This window comes from Hemicordylus capensis, chromosome 5, assembly GCF_027244095.1.
Source record: "Hemicordylus capensis ecotype Gifberg chromosome 5, rHemCap1.1.pri, whole genome shotgun sequence".
NCBI classification, from domain to species: Eukaryota; Metazoa; Chordata; class Lepidosauria; order Squamata; family Cordylidae; genus Hemicordylus; species Hemicordylus capensis.
In genome coordinates, this window is record NC_069661.1 from 195,682,039 (window position 1) to 195,696,162 (window position 14,124).

General features: G+C 39.5%; 1 protein-coding gene across 3 annotated transcripts in view; it reads right to left on the bottom strand.

The window, feature by feature from the left end:
- Positions 1 to 14,124, bottom strand: part of PPP1R12A (protein phosphatase 1 regulatory subunit 12A) — a 181,461-nt gene that overhangs the window by 39,255 nt on the left and 128,082 nt on the right. The window contains exons 10-13 of one of the 3 annotated variants that reach the window (XM_053252009.1): positions 9,683 to 9,895; positions 8,548 to 8,765; positions 7,055 to 7,222; positions 6,462 to 6,638 (exon numbers count right to left, since the gene is read on the bottom strand). In XM_053252009.1, coding sequence (XP_053107984.1) covers positions 6,462 to 6,638; positions 7,055 to 7,222; positions 8,548 to 8,765; positions 9,683 to 9,895 — 776 coding nt within the window. The remainder of the gene's footprint in view (positions 1 to 6,461; positions 6,639 to 7,054; positions 7,223 to 8,547; positions 8,766 to 9,682; positions 9,896 to 14,124) is intronic. The other 2 variants (XM_053252011.1, XM_053252012.1) reach the window with 2 other exon arrangements.

Here is a 14,124-nt window from a genome sequence, read left to right on the forward strand (position 1 = left end):
TGTCCAGAGATTGGGGGATGACTCTGGGTTGGCCATTCCAGTGGTGGCGGGGAGTCAATGGTGTTGGTAAGCCAGCAGTCTGTTACAGGAAAATGGAAATCAGAAATTTATTTCCCCTTCCAGCTGGCTTATCAGCTCTTTGATCTTGGGGAGCTGTGCCAATCTCCCACAGAGCCTCACCTTGCTACTTTGTAATGCCAAGTCAGTCAAAAACAAACCGAAGATCATCCATGATTTGATTCTGGATGAAGAAGCTGACCTGATATGATTACAGAAACCTGGTAGGGGGAGGCTAGTGGTCAAGTCTGATCCCAGCAGGATACTCTTTGGTGAAGCAGGTGAAAGGATGTGGGTGAGTACATAGTATAGCTATGGTCTATGAGAACACGGTCTCTCCTACCAGGATCCCTGTCAGGGAATTGGCCCACATAAAGTGTCTGTAGCTAATAGGGACCAAGGATACATTGGGGGCTACTGTTGGTGTAGAGATCACTCCATTGTTCAATTGAGTCCCTAACAGAGCTGATGGACCTGGTTGCAGGGCTGGCATTAGAGTCACCCAGACTCTTGGTGGTGGGGGACTTCAGTCTTCATTATGGGACCGGGTTGTCAGGAGTTCATAGCAACCATGGCAACTATGGGCCTATACCAAGGGGTTTCTGGACTGACACATGTTGCTGGTCACACACTCAATTCTGACTTTTGATCAGGGTGGTGTTCTGTGGGTGGCGACTCCTGTTATTTCCCTATTGTCATGGATGGGCCACCATCTGGTAATAGTAGGACTTGCAACCACAACCCACTTCTGTAGGGATGAAGGACCAATTAGGTTGGTCCACCTGAGGAAGTTGTTGGATCCAATTAGTTTACTGGCTTGAAGGTTAATGGATTCCAAGAAGGCTTGGAAAGGTTTTGAGTTTGCTCTGCTGATGATTCTGTTGATAGTCTGGAGCAAACTTGGAATAATGAACTCACTAGGGCAGTAGACAAAATTGCCCCTAAGTGTCCTCTCTGACCTGCTTCAAAATTAGTCTGGTATTCAGAAAGATTACAGGAGCTGAAGGGGTAAGGTAGACTAGAGCACAAATGAAGACTTGAATCTGACAAGTTACAATGTAAAGCACATCTGAAGATCTATGTTCTGGCAATACGTGTGGCAAAGCAGTAATTCTTTTCTGCCTGCATTGCATCTGCAAGTTCATGTCCAGCGAAGTTGTCTATGGGTTATGAAAAGGCTAATATGGCGCCCTCTCTCCCTATAATCCAAATTTGGAACCACTGGCTAACCATTGTGATGCTTTTAACAATTTTTTCATGGAAAAAATATCTCGTATTCAGGCTGAACTGAACTCCTCTTATGTGGACAGATTGGATCACTTTCCGCTTATGACTCCTGAGGAAGTGGACAAGCCTTTTTGAACTGTACATCCTACCATCTGCTCTTTTGACCCTTCCCCAGCTTGGCTTGTTTTATCTAACAGATTGCCGGAGAGGGTCTGGTAAACATCATAAATGTTTCTTTGAGGATAGGATGACTCCTTGTTTTAAGGAGATTATCATTAGACCATACTTGAAAAAACCTACACTGGACCAGAGTTAGACAACTATAAGCCTTGTCTCTAATCTCCCATGGATGCACAAAGTGATTGAGAGGGTGGTGGCCTCTCAGTTCCAGACTGTACTGGAGGAAATATTATCTAGAGCCATTTCAAAACTGGCTTTCAAGTGGGTTATGGGATTGAGGCTGCCTTGGTCGGCCTGATGGATGATCTCCAATTGGCTATCGACAGAGGGAGTGTGACTCTGCTGATCCTTTTGGACCTCTCAGTGGCTTTCAATACCATCGGCCATGGTATGCTTCTGGATCGTTTGGGGGAGGTGGGATTGAGAGGCACTGTTTTACAAAGGTTTTATTCCTACCTCTTGGGTTGATTCCAGATGGTATGGCTTGGAGACTGCTGCTCTGCAAAGCAAGAACTAAAATAGGGATTTCCACAAGGCTCTATTCTGTCTCCAATGCTTTTTTAACATCTACATGAAACCACTGGGAGAGATCATGACACCCAATCTATTTCTCTGTATCGACCACATCAGAAAATGTAACTTTCCTAAATGCCTGCCTGGAGGTGATAATGGGCTGGATGAGGGATAAGAAACTGAAATTGAATCCAAATAAGACATAGCTACTGAGCCAGCGTGGTGTAGTGGTTAGAGTGCTGGACTAGGACTGGGGAGACCCGAGTTCAAATCCCCATTCAGCCATGAAACTAGCTAGGTGACTCTGGGCCAGTCACTTCTCTCTCAGCCTAACCTACTTCACAGGGTTGTTGTGAAAGAGAAACTCAAGTATGTAGTACACCGCTCTGGGCTCCTTGGAGGAAGAGCGGGATATAAATGTAATAATAATAATATTATTATAATAATAGTGGGGCCAAAAGCTGAGAGATAGTTTAGATTTGTCTGTTCTCAGTGGGGTTACACTCCCCCTGAAATATAAAGTACATAGCTTACATTGCAGGTTGAGGCAGTGACCAGGAGCACTTTTTATCAGCTTCAGTTAATACGTCAACTACACCCATTTATAGAAGTAAATGACCTTAAAACAGTAGTACATATGCTGGTGACATAAATATTCTGGTGATATGCTGGCTTGACTACTGTAATGTATTCTACGTGGGGCTGCCTTTGTACATAGTTCAGAAACTACAACTGGTACAGAATGTAGCAACCAAGCTGATATCTGGGATAACCCAAAGGGTCCATAACACCAATTTTGAAAGAACAGCACTGGATGCTGATATGTTTCTGAGTGAAATACAAAATGCTGGTCATTCCTTATAAAGCCCTAAACGGCTTAGGTCCAGGATACTTAAGAGACTGACTTTGCCATGTCCCTGCCTCCTATTAAGATCATCTGTGGAGGTCCAATTACAGTTGCTGCCAGCTGGTCTGGTGGAGACTCAGGGCCGGGCTTTCTCTGTGGCTGCCCCAGGTCTTTGGAATGTACTCCCTGTCACAATAAGAGCTTCTCTATTTCTGATTGCTTTTAAAAAGGCCCTTAAGACACACGTGTCCTCCCAGGCTTTTAATTAAAATTAATTTAACAGGATAAAACAATTAAACAGTTTAAAATTATTTTAATTGTTTCACTCTCTGAATTGTTTTCATTCTGTGAAATTGATTTGTTTATTTTATTTGTATATTATAATTTGGGCTTTGTATACAGCTAGAGATGTATATAGCAGGTGGTATATAAATATAATTTTTTTAAAAAATCATGAAATTGATTGGTATGATCAATAGTGTGCTATAAAACATAACCAGGAAGGAGCCACTATACTCACTTTGACAGCAAGCTAGTGTATCAGTAACTAAGAAGAGCTAAAGTACATGTATTTTATAGACTATTTTATTGTTTTCTTGAGTCCAGTCTTCTCAGAATCTGTGAGAATTTTTATGTGAGAAGACACTGACTTTATCAATAGCTGAGGCTTAAATCATTTCAAAAAACTTAGCTACAGTCAATACACTGCAGTGGATCTTTCTTTCAACAGCAACTTTGTGGTCCAATTCTTTGAGCTGTTATGCTGAGGCAGGGTAGATAGATAAGCGTGAACAGATTGGTCCCAGCCCAAATACTGGCACAGCTCCAGCTATTCATGTAAGAACATCAGCAGGAATTGGCCTGTTCCCATGGATGCCATAATTATGGGAACTCTGTGGCTGACATACAAGACCCCAAGGAATGCTTCCAAAATAGGATTGACAGGATTGGTCAAAACAGTTGACAGGATTGGAGATGTATGGCTTGGGAGCCACTAGACCACATTGCACCAAGCGTGGTAAGAAAAAAGCAATACCTCAACTGTTTAAACACTCAAACAGAAACATTGTTCCAATTATTCACAGAACCACCCTCAAATTCCTATTCAGTATACTGCTTGATGCAGGGGTTCCCAACCTGTGGTATTCCAGATACTGCTGAACTACAACTCCCATCTTCTCCAGCTACAATTTACTGTGACTGGAGATGGTGGGAATTGTAGTTCAGCAAAATGTGGACCACAGGTTGGGAATCCTTGCCTTGATGGATATGAACATGTTTTACGATTTAGAAAAGTATATAGCATGGAATTTTCTTGGAATTTTGGGGTGCTACACTGTTCTAGTTCATAGCTAACCATGTTTCAGTCAGTGCAGACATATTACCCTGCTAAATAGGCAAAGTAGCTTTAAAAAAAAACATTTAAAGTGGTGACTCATAATTTAGTACAAGGAGATCAAAAGTCTCTATCTAACCCCAGCATAGTGTCTTTTTGCAGTGACCTGTGAGTCTTTTGGAACATGGAACCATCTTTTTCTGTATTATTATTCAGTAATGATAATAACAATGACAATGATAATGATAATGATAAATGATAATAATAATACCACCAACCAGAACCTAAACTGTAAGAGCTAGGTATGCTGTACCGTTTTAAAAATTAGTGGTAATGTCTATGTGTTATTTATTTAATAAATTTGCATGCAGCCCACCACCAAAGTATTTAGGTGGTTTACAGTACAAAACGTATAACCTATGGCAATTTAAAATATCAGCAGAAACCGACCTACTCCACAAGCAAATTAAAACTACAGAACCTATTCTTGGTATTAGGAAATTATTCCTAAGTAATCATAAGTTCATATGAACACTCTCTGAATGCAAACATGGCAACTACTTTACTACCATGTAATTTAAAAATAATTGGCACAATATATTAATATGGTCTCAAGTACGTGGTCTTAGGAAATTAAATAACTTTGGGACAGTACAAAATAAAAAAAGTTAATTCAATAATTCAAATCATGAAAATAAATCTAAGTGTTTTATTTCATCCTGTGCAACATGCATGCAACACCTTGACACACAGGTGACAGTGAAAGACAAACTGAATGCCTGAATTTTGAACTTTCTTGCTTTTTCAGCTCCTCTCAGGCTTTTCAAAGACAGAGTTGTATTAAAAGTGTATAATACAAATCTAGTACATTTATATAGGATGCATCTATTTCTACAGGAAAAAAAGGTGCAGTAACTCATTTTACTTTTCCTGAACCTATTGTTGTAGTGTCTTGCAAATCAGATTGTCCTAAGCATGCCTTCAGGCCATAAGGTAATACATTGCTTGGCTCCCCATTTTGCTCCTGCATTTCCAGGTGTGTTCTTCACTGGCTATGATGTCAATCTGATCTTAAAAGTGGAACGAAGAATCTAGTCTCAAGAGTATCTATTCTAGTTTGCTCCAGAACAAAAGAGAGCATTGTGGTACCATAAAGGCTTAATGGTTTTGAAGTATGTGCTTTCATATGAAGAAGCTACTCTTTCAGAAGCATGAAACAGAAAGCTTTTTGTATCTGTATACAATATACCTAACCAGAATGCTGTGAAACGTCAGACAATTCAATTCTAACAATCTGACTTCCTTGCTGCTCTTCTTTGCACAAAACTATAGTCCCTTTTCTCTCTAGGATATTGCGCGCAAAGCAGGTAGGTATTTTTAGGCAAGTCTAAACAGTCCCCTTCAGTCTCTAGAAGCCCTGGAATTCTCTGAATACCTTCAAGCATCCTTGTCTGTTTGTACAAAAGGCTGTTTGCTGATGGGATATTATATGAAGTTGCCATTTTCTCCATTCATTGATCTATCTGCTGAAGTTTTTAAATTATAGGGCTCTTTGTCTGAGGTTTGTAGGTGTTATTTACATAGGGCACATTTTCCAAGGCTTCATCAGTCCATAGAACTAATATTTTCTATCCAAGCAAAATCTATTTTTTTCCAGTTTGAAATTTAGAAAATCATATAGTTCTAATTGAGAAGTGAGATACACAGCAAGTTCAAAGCATGGCATTTTCCTTAAAACATAAAGTAACTTGGAGAGAAAGACAACAAAAGGGAATGTTGGCCCCAATAACATGTTTTCACAGAAAAACAGAGAAACGCAAGAACAGCAAGGCAGAAGAAAAGAAGGAAACTTGCTAATTGTTTTTTTGGGTTTTTTTGTTTTTTTAAAGACTGATCATGATGACTTGAATCTTATTTGTATGGGAAAACATTTTCCAATTTGAAAACCTAATAAATTCATAATTTCTCACATTCCATGACAACTCTCCTCGATTTGCAGATGATCAAGTATGAATGTGCTACAGATACTGAATATATACACCACCGTTTCACTTTTTAAAAAAATAGAGTGGCAAAGATTTATGGAAACCAGTGCATAGAGAAGATCCAATGTGGGAAGCTGCAGTTTGCCACTGAACCCACACAACAGTACAGGTTTCCCATCACATACATTAAATGTGATAAAAGCCTTAACATGTTTACAGATATATAAATTTGTATTTGGTGTGTAGCCATTTATTCACCTCCTATTAATGGATCACTCTGCACAAGAGAAGCATTATTCTCAGAACTTTTACACACCTGCGTCTCTCCCTGACCTCTGAAGTTGAGGACACAGTGCCAGAAGTAGTTGTAGTCAAGGCTGTGGTAGTAGTCGCAGTATTTACAACTGATGGTGCAACGGGAACGGTCACTGCTGTAGGAACATTGTCCTTGTCTCTCTCAGTACTATCCTCAGCCCATAAACGATTTGAGGTACTATAGCATCAAAGCAGCAACACAAAAAGAGAAAAGGAAACAGCTAAACAATGAAAGCACTTTACTAGAACAGTGTGATACAAAGGGATGGATTTTTTTAACATACAAATTTGAAAAGGCCTTTGCTATACAAGTATCTAAATGGCTCCAAGAGAGCTTTGATTAGAAAAAGTAATAACCATATAGAACTTGAATTATATTTTCACTCCCCACCCACAAGTACTGGATTTACATTTCTGCAGCCATGCATAGCTATTATGTTACAATGCAAGCCATCTTTGTTTTGAGCCCAATTGAATATTGACCACATTTAACAGGAAAAATGAAAAAAATCCAGAGCCCAGTACCTCTACACAAAAATGCATGCACATACATAAGCACACAGTGGACTTAGCAAAGTACACTGATAACCTCACCTGCTTTGCATGCCTGCTGTTGCTGAACCCGTCATAACCTTTGTAGCAGCGCTTGTGCTGGAAAGCAGGCTTTTCTGAAGACCAGCTGGGGAGGTAACTGTTGATACTGATGTAATACTTGGAATACTAGAACTAATCAAGTCATCTTGTCTTCTACCAAAGGAACCACTGAAAAGTCATTCAAATTTACAAAAGAAATACTATGATAAATTATCACTTTATCATTTACCTCTAGACCTCCAGATCAAACCTCAGCTTCTATTCATTGAATAGCTTCAGACATTTGGAAAGCAAGCAAAACCACCATTTCAACTCAATCCCCATTTTAACCTTTCTGTAACTGACTAAAGGTGAAGTGTGCCACCAAGTTGATTTTGACTCCTGGTGCCCACAGAGCCCTCTGGTTTTCTTTGGAGGAATACAGAAGGAGTTTACCATTGCCTCCTCCCGCGCAGTATAAGATGATGCCTTTCAGCATCTTCCTATATCGCTTCTGCCCAATATAGTAGCAGCAGGGATTCGAACCGACACCTTCTACTTGTTAGTCAAGTATTTCTCCAATGCGCCACTTAAGGTGGCCCGTAAGTGACTACAGAACTTTAAATCCCCCAAAACATGTAGGTTATCTTCTGGCAATCTTATGCCATATTTACTAACATTACATGGGCTTACCAATTTCAGTGTATCACAAAACTAAGTTTTCTTTAGAGATAACCTACTTTATCACAAGAAAGTGATAAATCACCTAGAAACTTAGGTAGTGGGTGGTATACAAATATGTTAAATAAATAAATTTAACACACAAGCCAGCCTCAAAATCAAAGTTAAACAGCTATGCCTGGGTCACCAGAGCTAATACTGTGCTGGTTCTCATGAGGGAATAAAAGGGCAGACTGGACACAGTTTGGCCTTTGAAAGAAATCAACGAGGCTGCAGGAGGAGCCACAAATGCTGGTAGCTACCCAGCTGCACCTTCTGTGACAAGCATGTCATCCTTAGGGCAGTGACACCTTCCCTCAAATGCTTCCCTCTGCCCAAATCAATGGGCTTTTAGCAACCAATGAAATATTAGTATAGTAATAAAGCAGCTCTTGCTGTGCTCAGGTCCTGATAATTTATTTTGTAACATACTGAATAACTGCACCCAAATGTCTTAAATGACTGCCATTTTCTACATTATATCTGAAAATGTTTACTTTCAAAAATTGTTTGCAACTGCCATGCACCTGAAAGAAAATACCTGAAGTTTTGTCTTTTACATTCTGAATGTTTACAACTCATTCTAGAAAAATTCACACTGCCCTCTGACTACATTTTTTAACATTTTGACACTGCAGGTTTGTATTGCATGATCACACACATTTGAAGAATAATCATTTCCAAACTGAAATTCCACTGTCATACGATGTCACTTAGACTTTTTGGCAATGAGATTCTCTATTTTCAATATTTATATTTTTGTTTATGAAGCACCTCAATAACCTAAGCCTTACCTTCTTTGATAACTTGTGTTTAGAGGTGTAGATCCTTCATTTGAGATATTTTTCTTTGCATCTTCTTCCCATTTTCTTCTTGTATAAGAACCACTACCACGTATTAAACTGGCTGACGTATCCCTGTTTTCTTTCTCTTCAATATCAGATGTACTGGCTAGCCGTCTTGGTATCGTAGGTGCAACATATGCAAGTCTAGTTCCTTTTGCATCTTTCTCCTGCATAGGATAGGACATTTTTTAAAGAAGATTCATTTTTGGATCAACTTAAGTTATATATATATATATTTAAAAGCGAATTTAACAGCACAGCAGCATAGTACATGATCCCAATGCTAATTCCAAATGGATATATTTCAGACTGTATTTTACAATTTGCTTCAAGTTCAACCAATTTAAACATAGCATAATGCTGAAACAGGCACACAATAGAGCAATTTTAAATGGAGCAATTTTAAGATTTTCTACCCTTGTTGCTTTTATTTAGGCCTTTAAATAAAGCTTTCTAAGTGGGCTTGCCACTGATGCTCTACAGATTTTTCTCTGTGTGTAACTAATTAGTTGACAAACCTGAAATAAGTTGTTCAGAGACCAATATGCATACCTAGTAATTATGAAGAATTATGTCTCCTACATAAGGTGCTCAGGAAATCAGCGTGTCATGCCCTCTCATCTTTGAAATCTACTAAAAGTGAAAGAGGTTGCTCTACTAACAATGAAAGAAAGCAGCAGAAAAGATCTTGTACAAACAGTAATTGGAGACTAGTGAAAATCTTGTTAGGACAGAAAAATGCTCCACCATTCTCAGAAGTGCAGCCTTTTCCCAAAATATTCTGTCCAAGGCCACTAGACAGAGAAAAACACACACATACAGGTACTGACTACTAGAAATCTCTCTCACAGTGCATCATCTACTTATGACCTAGGCTTCTAAGACTTCACCAGATGTTACACACATATTTTCATGGCAATCTTCACAATCTCAAGGTATAGAGATTTGGGGGCAAAAGTCTCAAGATGCTGAATTCTGTGCTCAAAATTCTCTCTTCTGCAGATGACAGAATTATACAAAGGCCTGCTCTATGTCCCACCACCAATTCTGACTAAAGTTATTTCGTGTTCTGAAGAAAGGTTACCTTGTCTTTGTTGTCTAATGAAGAGGACAATCTAGGGCTTGAAGCTGAACGCATAACTCCCGCTGAATCCTTTTCTTTCTGAGTTTCTTTGCTAGCTGTAATCTCTGCCAGTGCCCCATAACTGCCAGTCTTTCGAAGACCTAGCCTCCAAGAAGCAGGAGACTCATCTTTTCTCTCTTCTTCTTTGGGAGAAACCTTAGTTGAAGTCGGGAACTGTAAAACACAGGGGTGCTTTTCTGTAAGTCGTCTCCAAGTGTCCTCTGTGGAGTCGTACATTTGGGAGTGCACATGCCCAGGCCACAATAGGAGCAGTTCTAGAACCCTGAAAGGAATGGACTATGCCTGTGCCCCACTCACTGACATGTTTCCCTTGTGTGCATGAACCAGAGGACTATTGCCTTCCACAAAGGACAAACCAAGGAATTTGCGGGACAAGGAAAGCTTGTATGGTAGGGACGGAGGGCAGGATGTGCAACTGCACAGAGGACACTTGGAGAACAACAGTTACAGGAAAACAGCCCTGTTTTCTCCTTCGTGGTCTTTGTGAAGTCCCACATTTGGGAGCCTGGTAAACTCCTTTGCTTAGTACAGATTCATCTATCTTGGACTCTAGATCTGAGGCAAGCAGTAATGTGCCTTGGCATTTTGCTCTACTACCTTTATTATTTCTTCTTGTTAAATCCCAACATTGCCCCAGATGCAAAGCCTTCTTTGCCTTTGGTGTTTTTAGGTGCTGGCAAAAAGTGCAAGCTTTTTGTCCTCCTTTTTGTCCTCCTAAAAATTTTGTCCTCCTAACATTGTCCTCCTTTTGACCTGAATTAATTTTAGGCTCATCACAGCAGTTGTCAGTTATGAAGCATATTTAAAAGCCACATGAACTTTATAATTTTAAACAGCTGGTCTCAGTGCTTAACTCACACAGCTGCTGCAGGGATAGATCCCAAATTTTCTTGCTTAGCTGCCACAATAGTCTATACAGCAATGGCTAGTGCTCATTCTCAGAGTTGTACTCTGACCCAAAAAGTTCATTTCTAGTAAAGGTTCTTAATGAATCCCTGAGAAAATAAGTCAGTTTTCATGTTATGGCCTTCCCAAATAAAAAAGACAAATGGTTTAGTGGAATGGTTTAACTTGTTTTGTCCAGTTCTCAAAGCACATTCTACTTTGGATATGTATAAAGACAAATCTCCAGCAGCTGAAGTTAAATGAAACGTTATCATAAGTAAAATATATGGGCAACTCAATCAATTTAATCCAACTATTAAAAGAAGGGGTGGTCATGTTCTGTTGACCAAAATGTTACAGAATAAATATTATAATTTAAAAATAAACAGAAAAATAAATAAAACTTGTCAAATCACCTGAGGTAATACAAAAAATAATCTGCCTGCTGCTGCACTTTGTGGCAGTCAACAAAGTCATTAATCCTACCTCAGATCATGCACATAAAGGGAAACATGGATGCCAGAGGGATGGGCGCAAGCGCACTCTGCTCCTGTCAAAGCTCAAGAGTTTCCACGTGGTGGCCTATACTTGCTCACTGAAAAATGTGGGACTATACAGAAAATACAGGAGGAGGACAAACACATTCTAAGCCTCAATATTTCTAATTCTAGAATTCCATGCTTCAGGGGAGATTTCAAAATTAATTTCCTACAGATAAAATGTAAGGAGGCGGCAAAATCCCAAACCATTTCCTGGGCACGTTAATGACCTCATTTAAAACAAAAACAAAAAACCTCAGCTTTTAGAGAGAGTCAACTTTTCAAAGGTTAGCTTTAAACATTGCAACTACACACGAACAAGGAGATGCAAAAAAGACATACTGTTTAAAATCATGCAACTGTAGTGCCAATGTTTGAATTAAAATTTGTTATTTTGCAACCTGAAAAGAAAACCCATACACACACAAAGCCCTCACCAGAGACTTTTCACCTTTACTGGGCACAAGAACAATGCCAGTTTTACGCAAGCCCTGCCTCCATGATGCAGGATCTACAAAATTCGCCTCGGGCATGACAGAAGGAAGGTAGTCATACTAAAGCCAATTGAGACAAGACATATAAGAGAGATAAAGATTGAAAGGAAAAATATGGTGTTCTTTAAAAGTCTATATTTTTCAGTCCTGATTACTTTGAACAGAAATGCAACCAAAGCGAACAGCCCTACATATTTGCACATTATGCACAAGTTGCACCCCTCCCCAGGTTATTACACCCTGCAGGTGAAGGAAGCAGCAGGGAGCCAAGTCTAGCCCGATTTCTGCCCCTCCCGCCCTTGCTGGAGAGTGAGAACATACACAGGTAGGATTAGAGAGGAGTGAGAGAGAAAGAAATTAAGGCATGCACTGGAATAGAAAGGATGAGAATAGCACAGAATGGTGGGGGAAGTGAACAGATTGACCAATAAGTATGCATGTGTGCACACTCACTCTACAGGTATCAGCAGTCTAGTTTGAAAAGTTCAAAGGAGTAGGAATAAAATCACTGAATGCGTAAATTAGGTCTAGAGAAAGTGAGATACACCCCCCCGCCCCCGCCTCCACCCACACACCTAATTCACTGCCTTGAAATTTAACAAAAATGTAGCTAGTGCTTGGGTATGAATATTCTGGCACATATTTCCATACAGGACTGCTTCTCTTCTTACCCCTTTGAAGCGGGCGTATTTAGATAGGTATAGAAGGGAAGAAAAGAATGAGAATGAACGGAAGAATGAAAGCTGAGCATTAAGTGGGTAACCTCACTACTGTCTATGCATGTTTCATTGGGATTTTGCTTCACACTTTAAAAAAAAAGTGTGGATAAATCCCCAAGATCAAAAAGAAGCTTTCTGCAAAGGAAAATGACTGCTCCACTGAAGTCTCACTTCCCTCACAGACTGAGAAGTATGCTTTGAGATTGAAATACAAAATACATTTAGGGATTGAAATATGTTGACCTGCATGTTGATAAAGGGGGCTCAGAACCAGAATAATGACATAATAGTCAGGGCACTTTACAGACATTATATGAGCAATCCATACATGAAAACGCCACCACTTGAGCTCACAGCACATATGCTTAGCACCAGCTATTTGCTCATGTAATATGTTTATAAGAATAATGAGAGAGGGGTATATGCAGAAACACACAGAATCTCATAGCAACATACAGCCTATCAGCCATGACTTTCCAGATGCTTGCATCTCCTCCCACCTATTTTTGTCATTCCAGGCAGAAACTGTAAATGGGACATTGAACTGCTGGTGGACTGTATTTGGCTTGATGAGTCACAAATTGTGTCAGTTCACTGACTTATGAAAACCTCAACATAAGTAGCATACTTGCTAAACAAAAACAGAAATGTTGCGCATGTAGTCTAAGACATCCTGAGAAAGTTACTAGAAAAGTTGATCTTTTTGTGCCACTTGGAACAAAATCTGGGAGTTGAAATTTTTCCACAAAATAATGGTCAGGACTCCAGGAAAAGCATAATAAACCACACAGAGGGATGTGAGAGTTCCCTCTTACACATTTGAAGGAAGCCGATTTCCGGTGGCAGCTAGGAATTCATCTATGCATGTGTAATGAAAGAGAGAATGTGCAAATATATCTGGTAGAATTTTTTTAAAGCATTAGATCTTTTAATATTTAGTGATTAAAACAAACCTAACAATTTTTGATTCTTGAACACATTGGCTTCAGCAAAAATACTAATGTTTATATATAACTGATTTGTCTTTGCATTATTTTTCTGTTCTCATATATACTAGCAGTCCTTTCTCCCTCTTCACTCTCCAGCAGTTGACCTTTGGGATCAGTCTTGTAAATAGGTGCTATGTGGCTGGCTGGCTGGCTGCCACAACTCTCCATAATGCTCCTCCTTATAGCCATTCTTCTGTACCAGTTATTCTCAATCACCTTCCAATATCGACTACAGGGTTTTCCTAGGCCTCCAGAAAACGACCCTGTGTTATATGTGGTTTATGAGGCTATGTAAGATATATGTTTAGGAAACTGTGTTGTTGTGTATGTTTGCTTGTAAGCCACCCTGAGTCCTATGGGAGTAGGGTGACGTATAAATCTAACTAACTAACTAAATAATAAATAAATATGTTCTGCACACTACATTCTTTTCTTTTCTTCCAACACAACTTTAAAGCCAGCCAAATGGCAGCCTCACATTAAATCTTATAGATGCTACCCTACTTCACAAATAAGAGTGCTATGTTATGGTGGTTTGCACATAGCTCGAGCCTTGTAGCTTTAGGCATGTGCCTGGCTGCAATCTTTCCTCAACCAAGGCAAGAGGGCACGTGCCAAGTGACAAGACTCTCTTGGAAAATCATTATTTCAGGTGGCTTTTAAAAATTGTTTATAAACATCTATGCACACTTTTCTGCATTAGGATGGAGCCAGAGCAGTTTATACAAACATTCGTTTTCTAAACCGCTTTTAAAA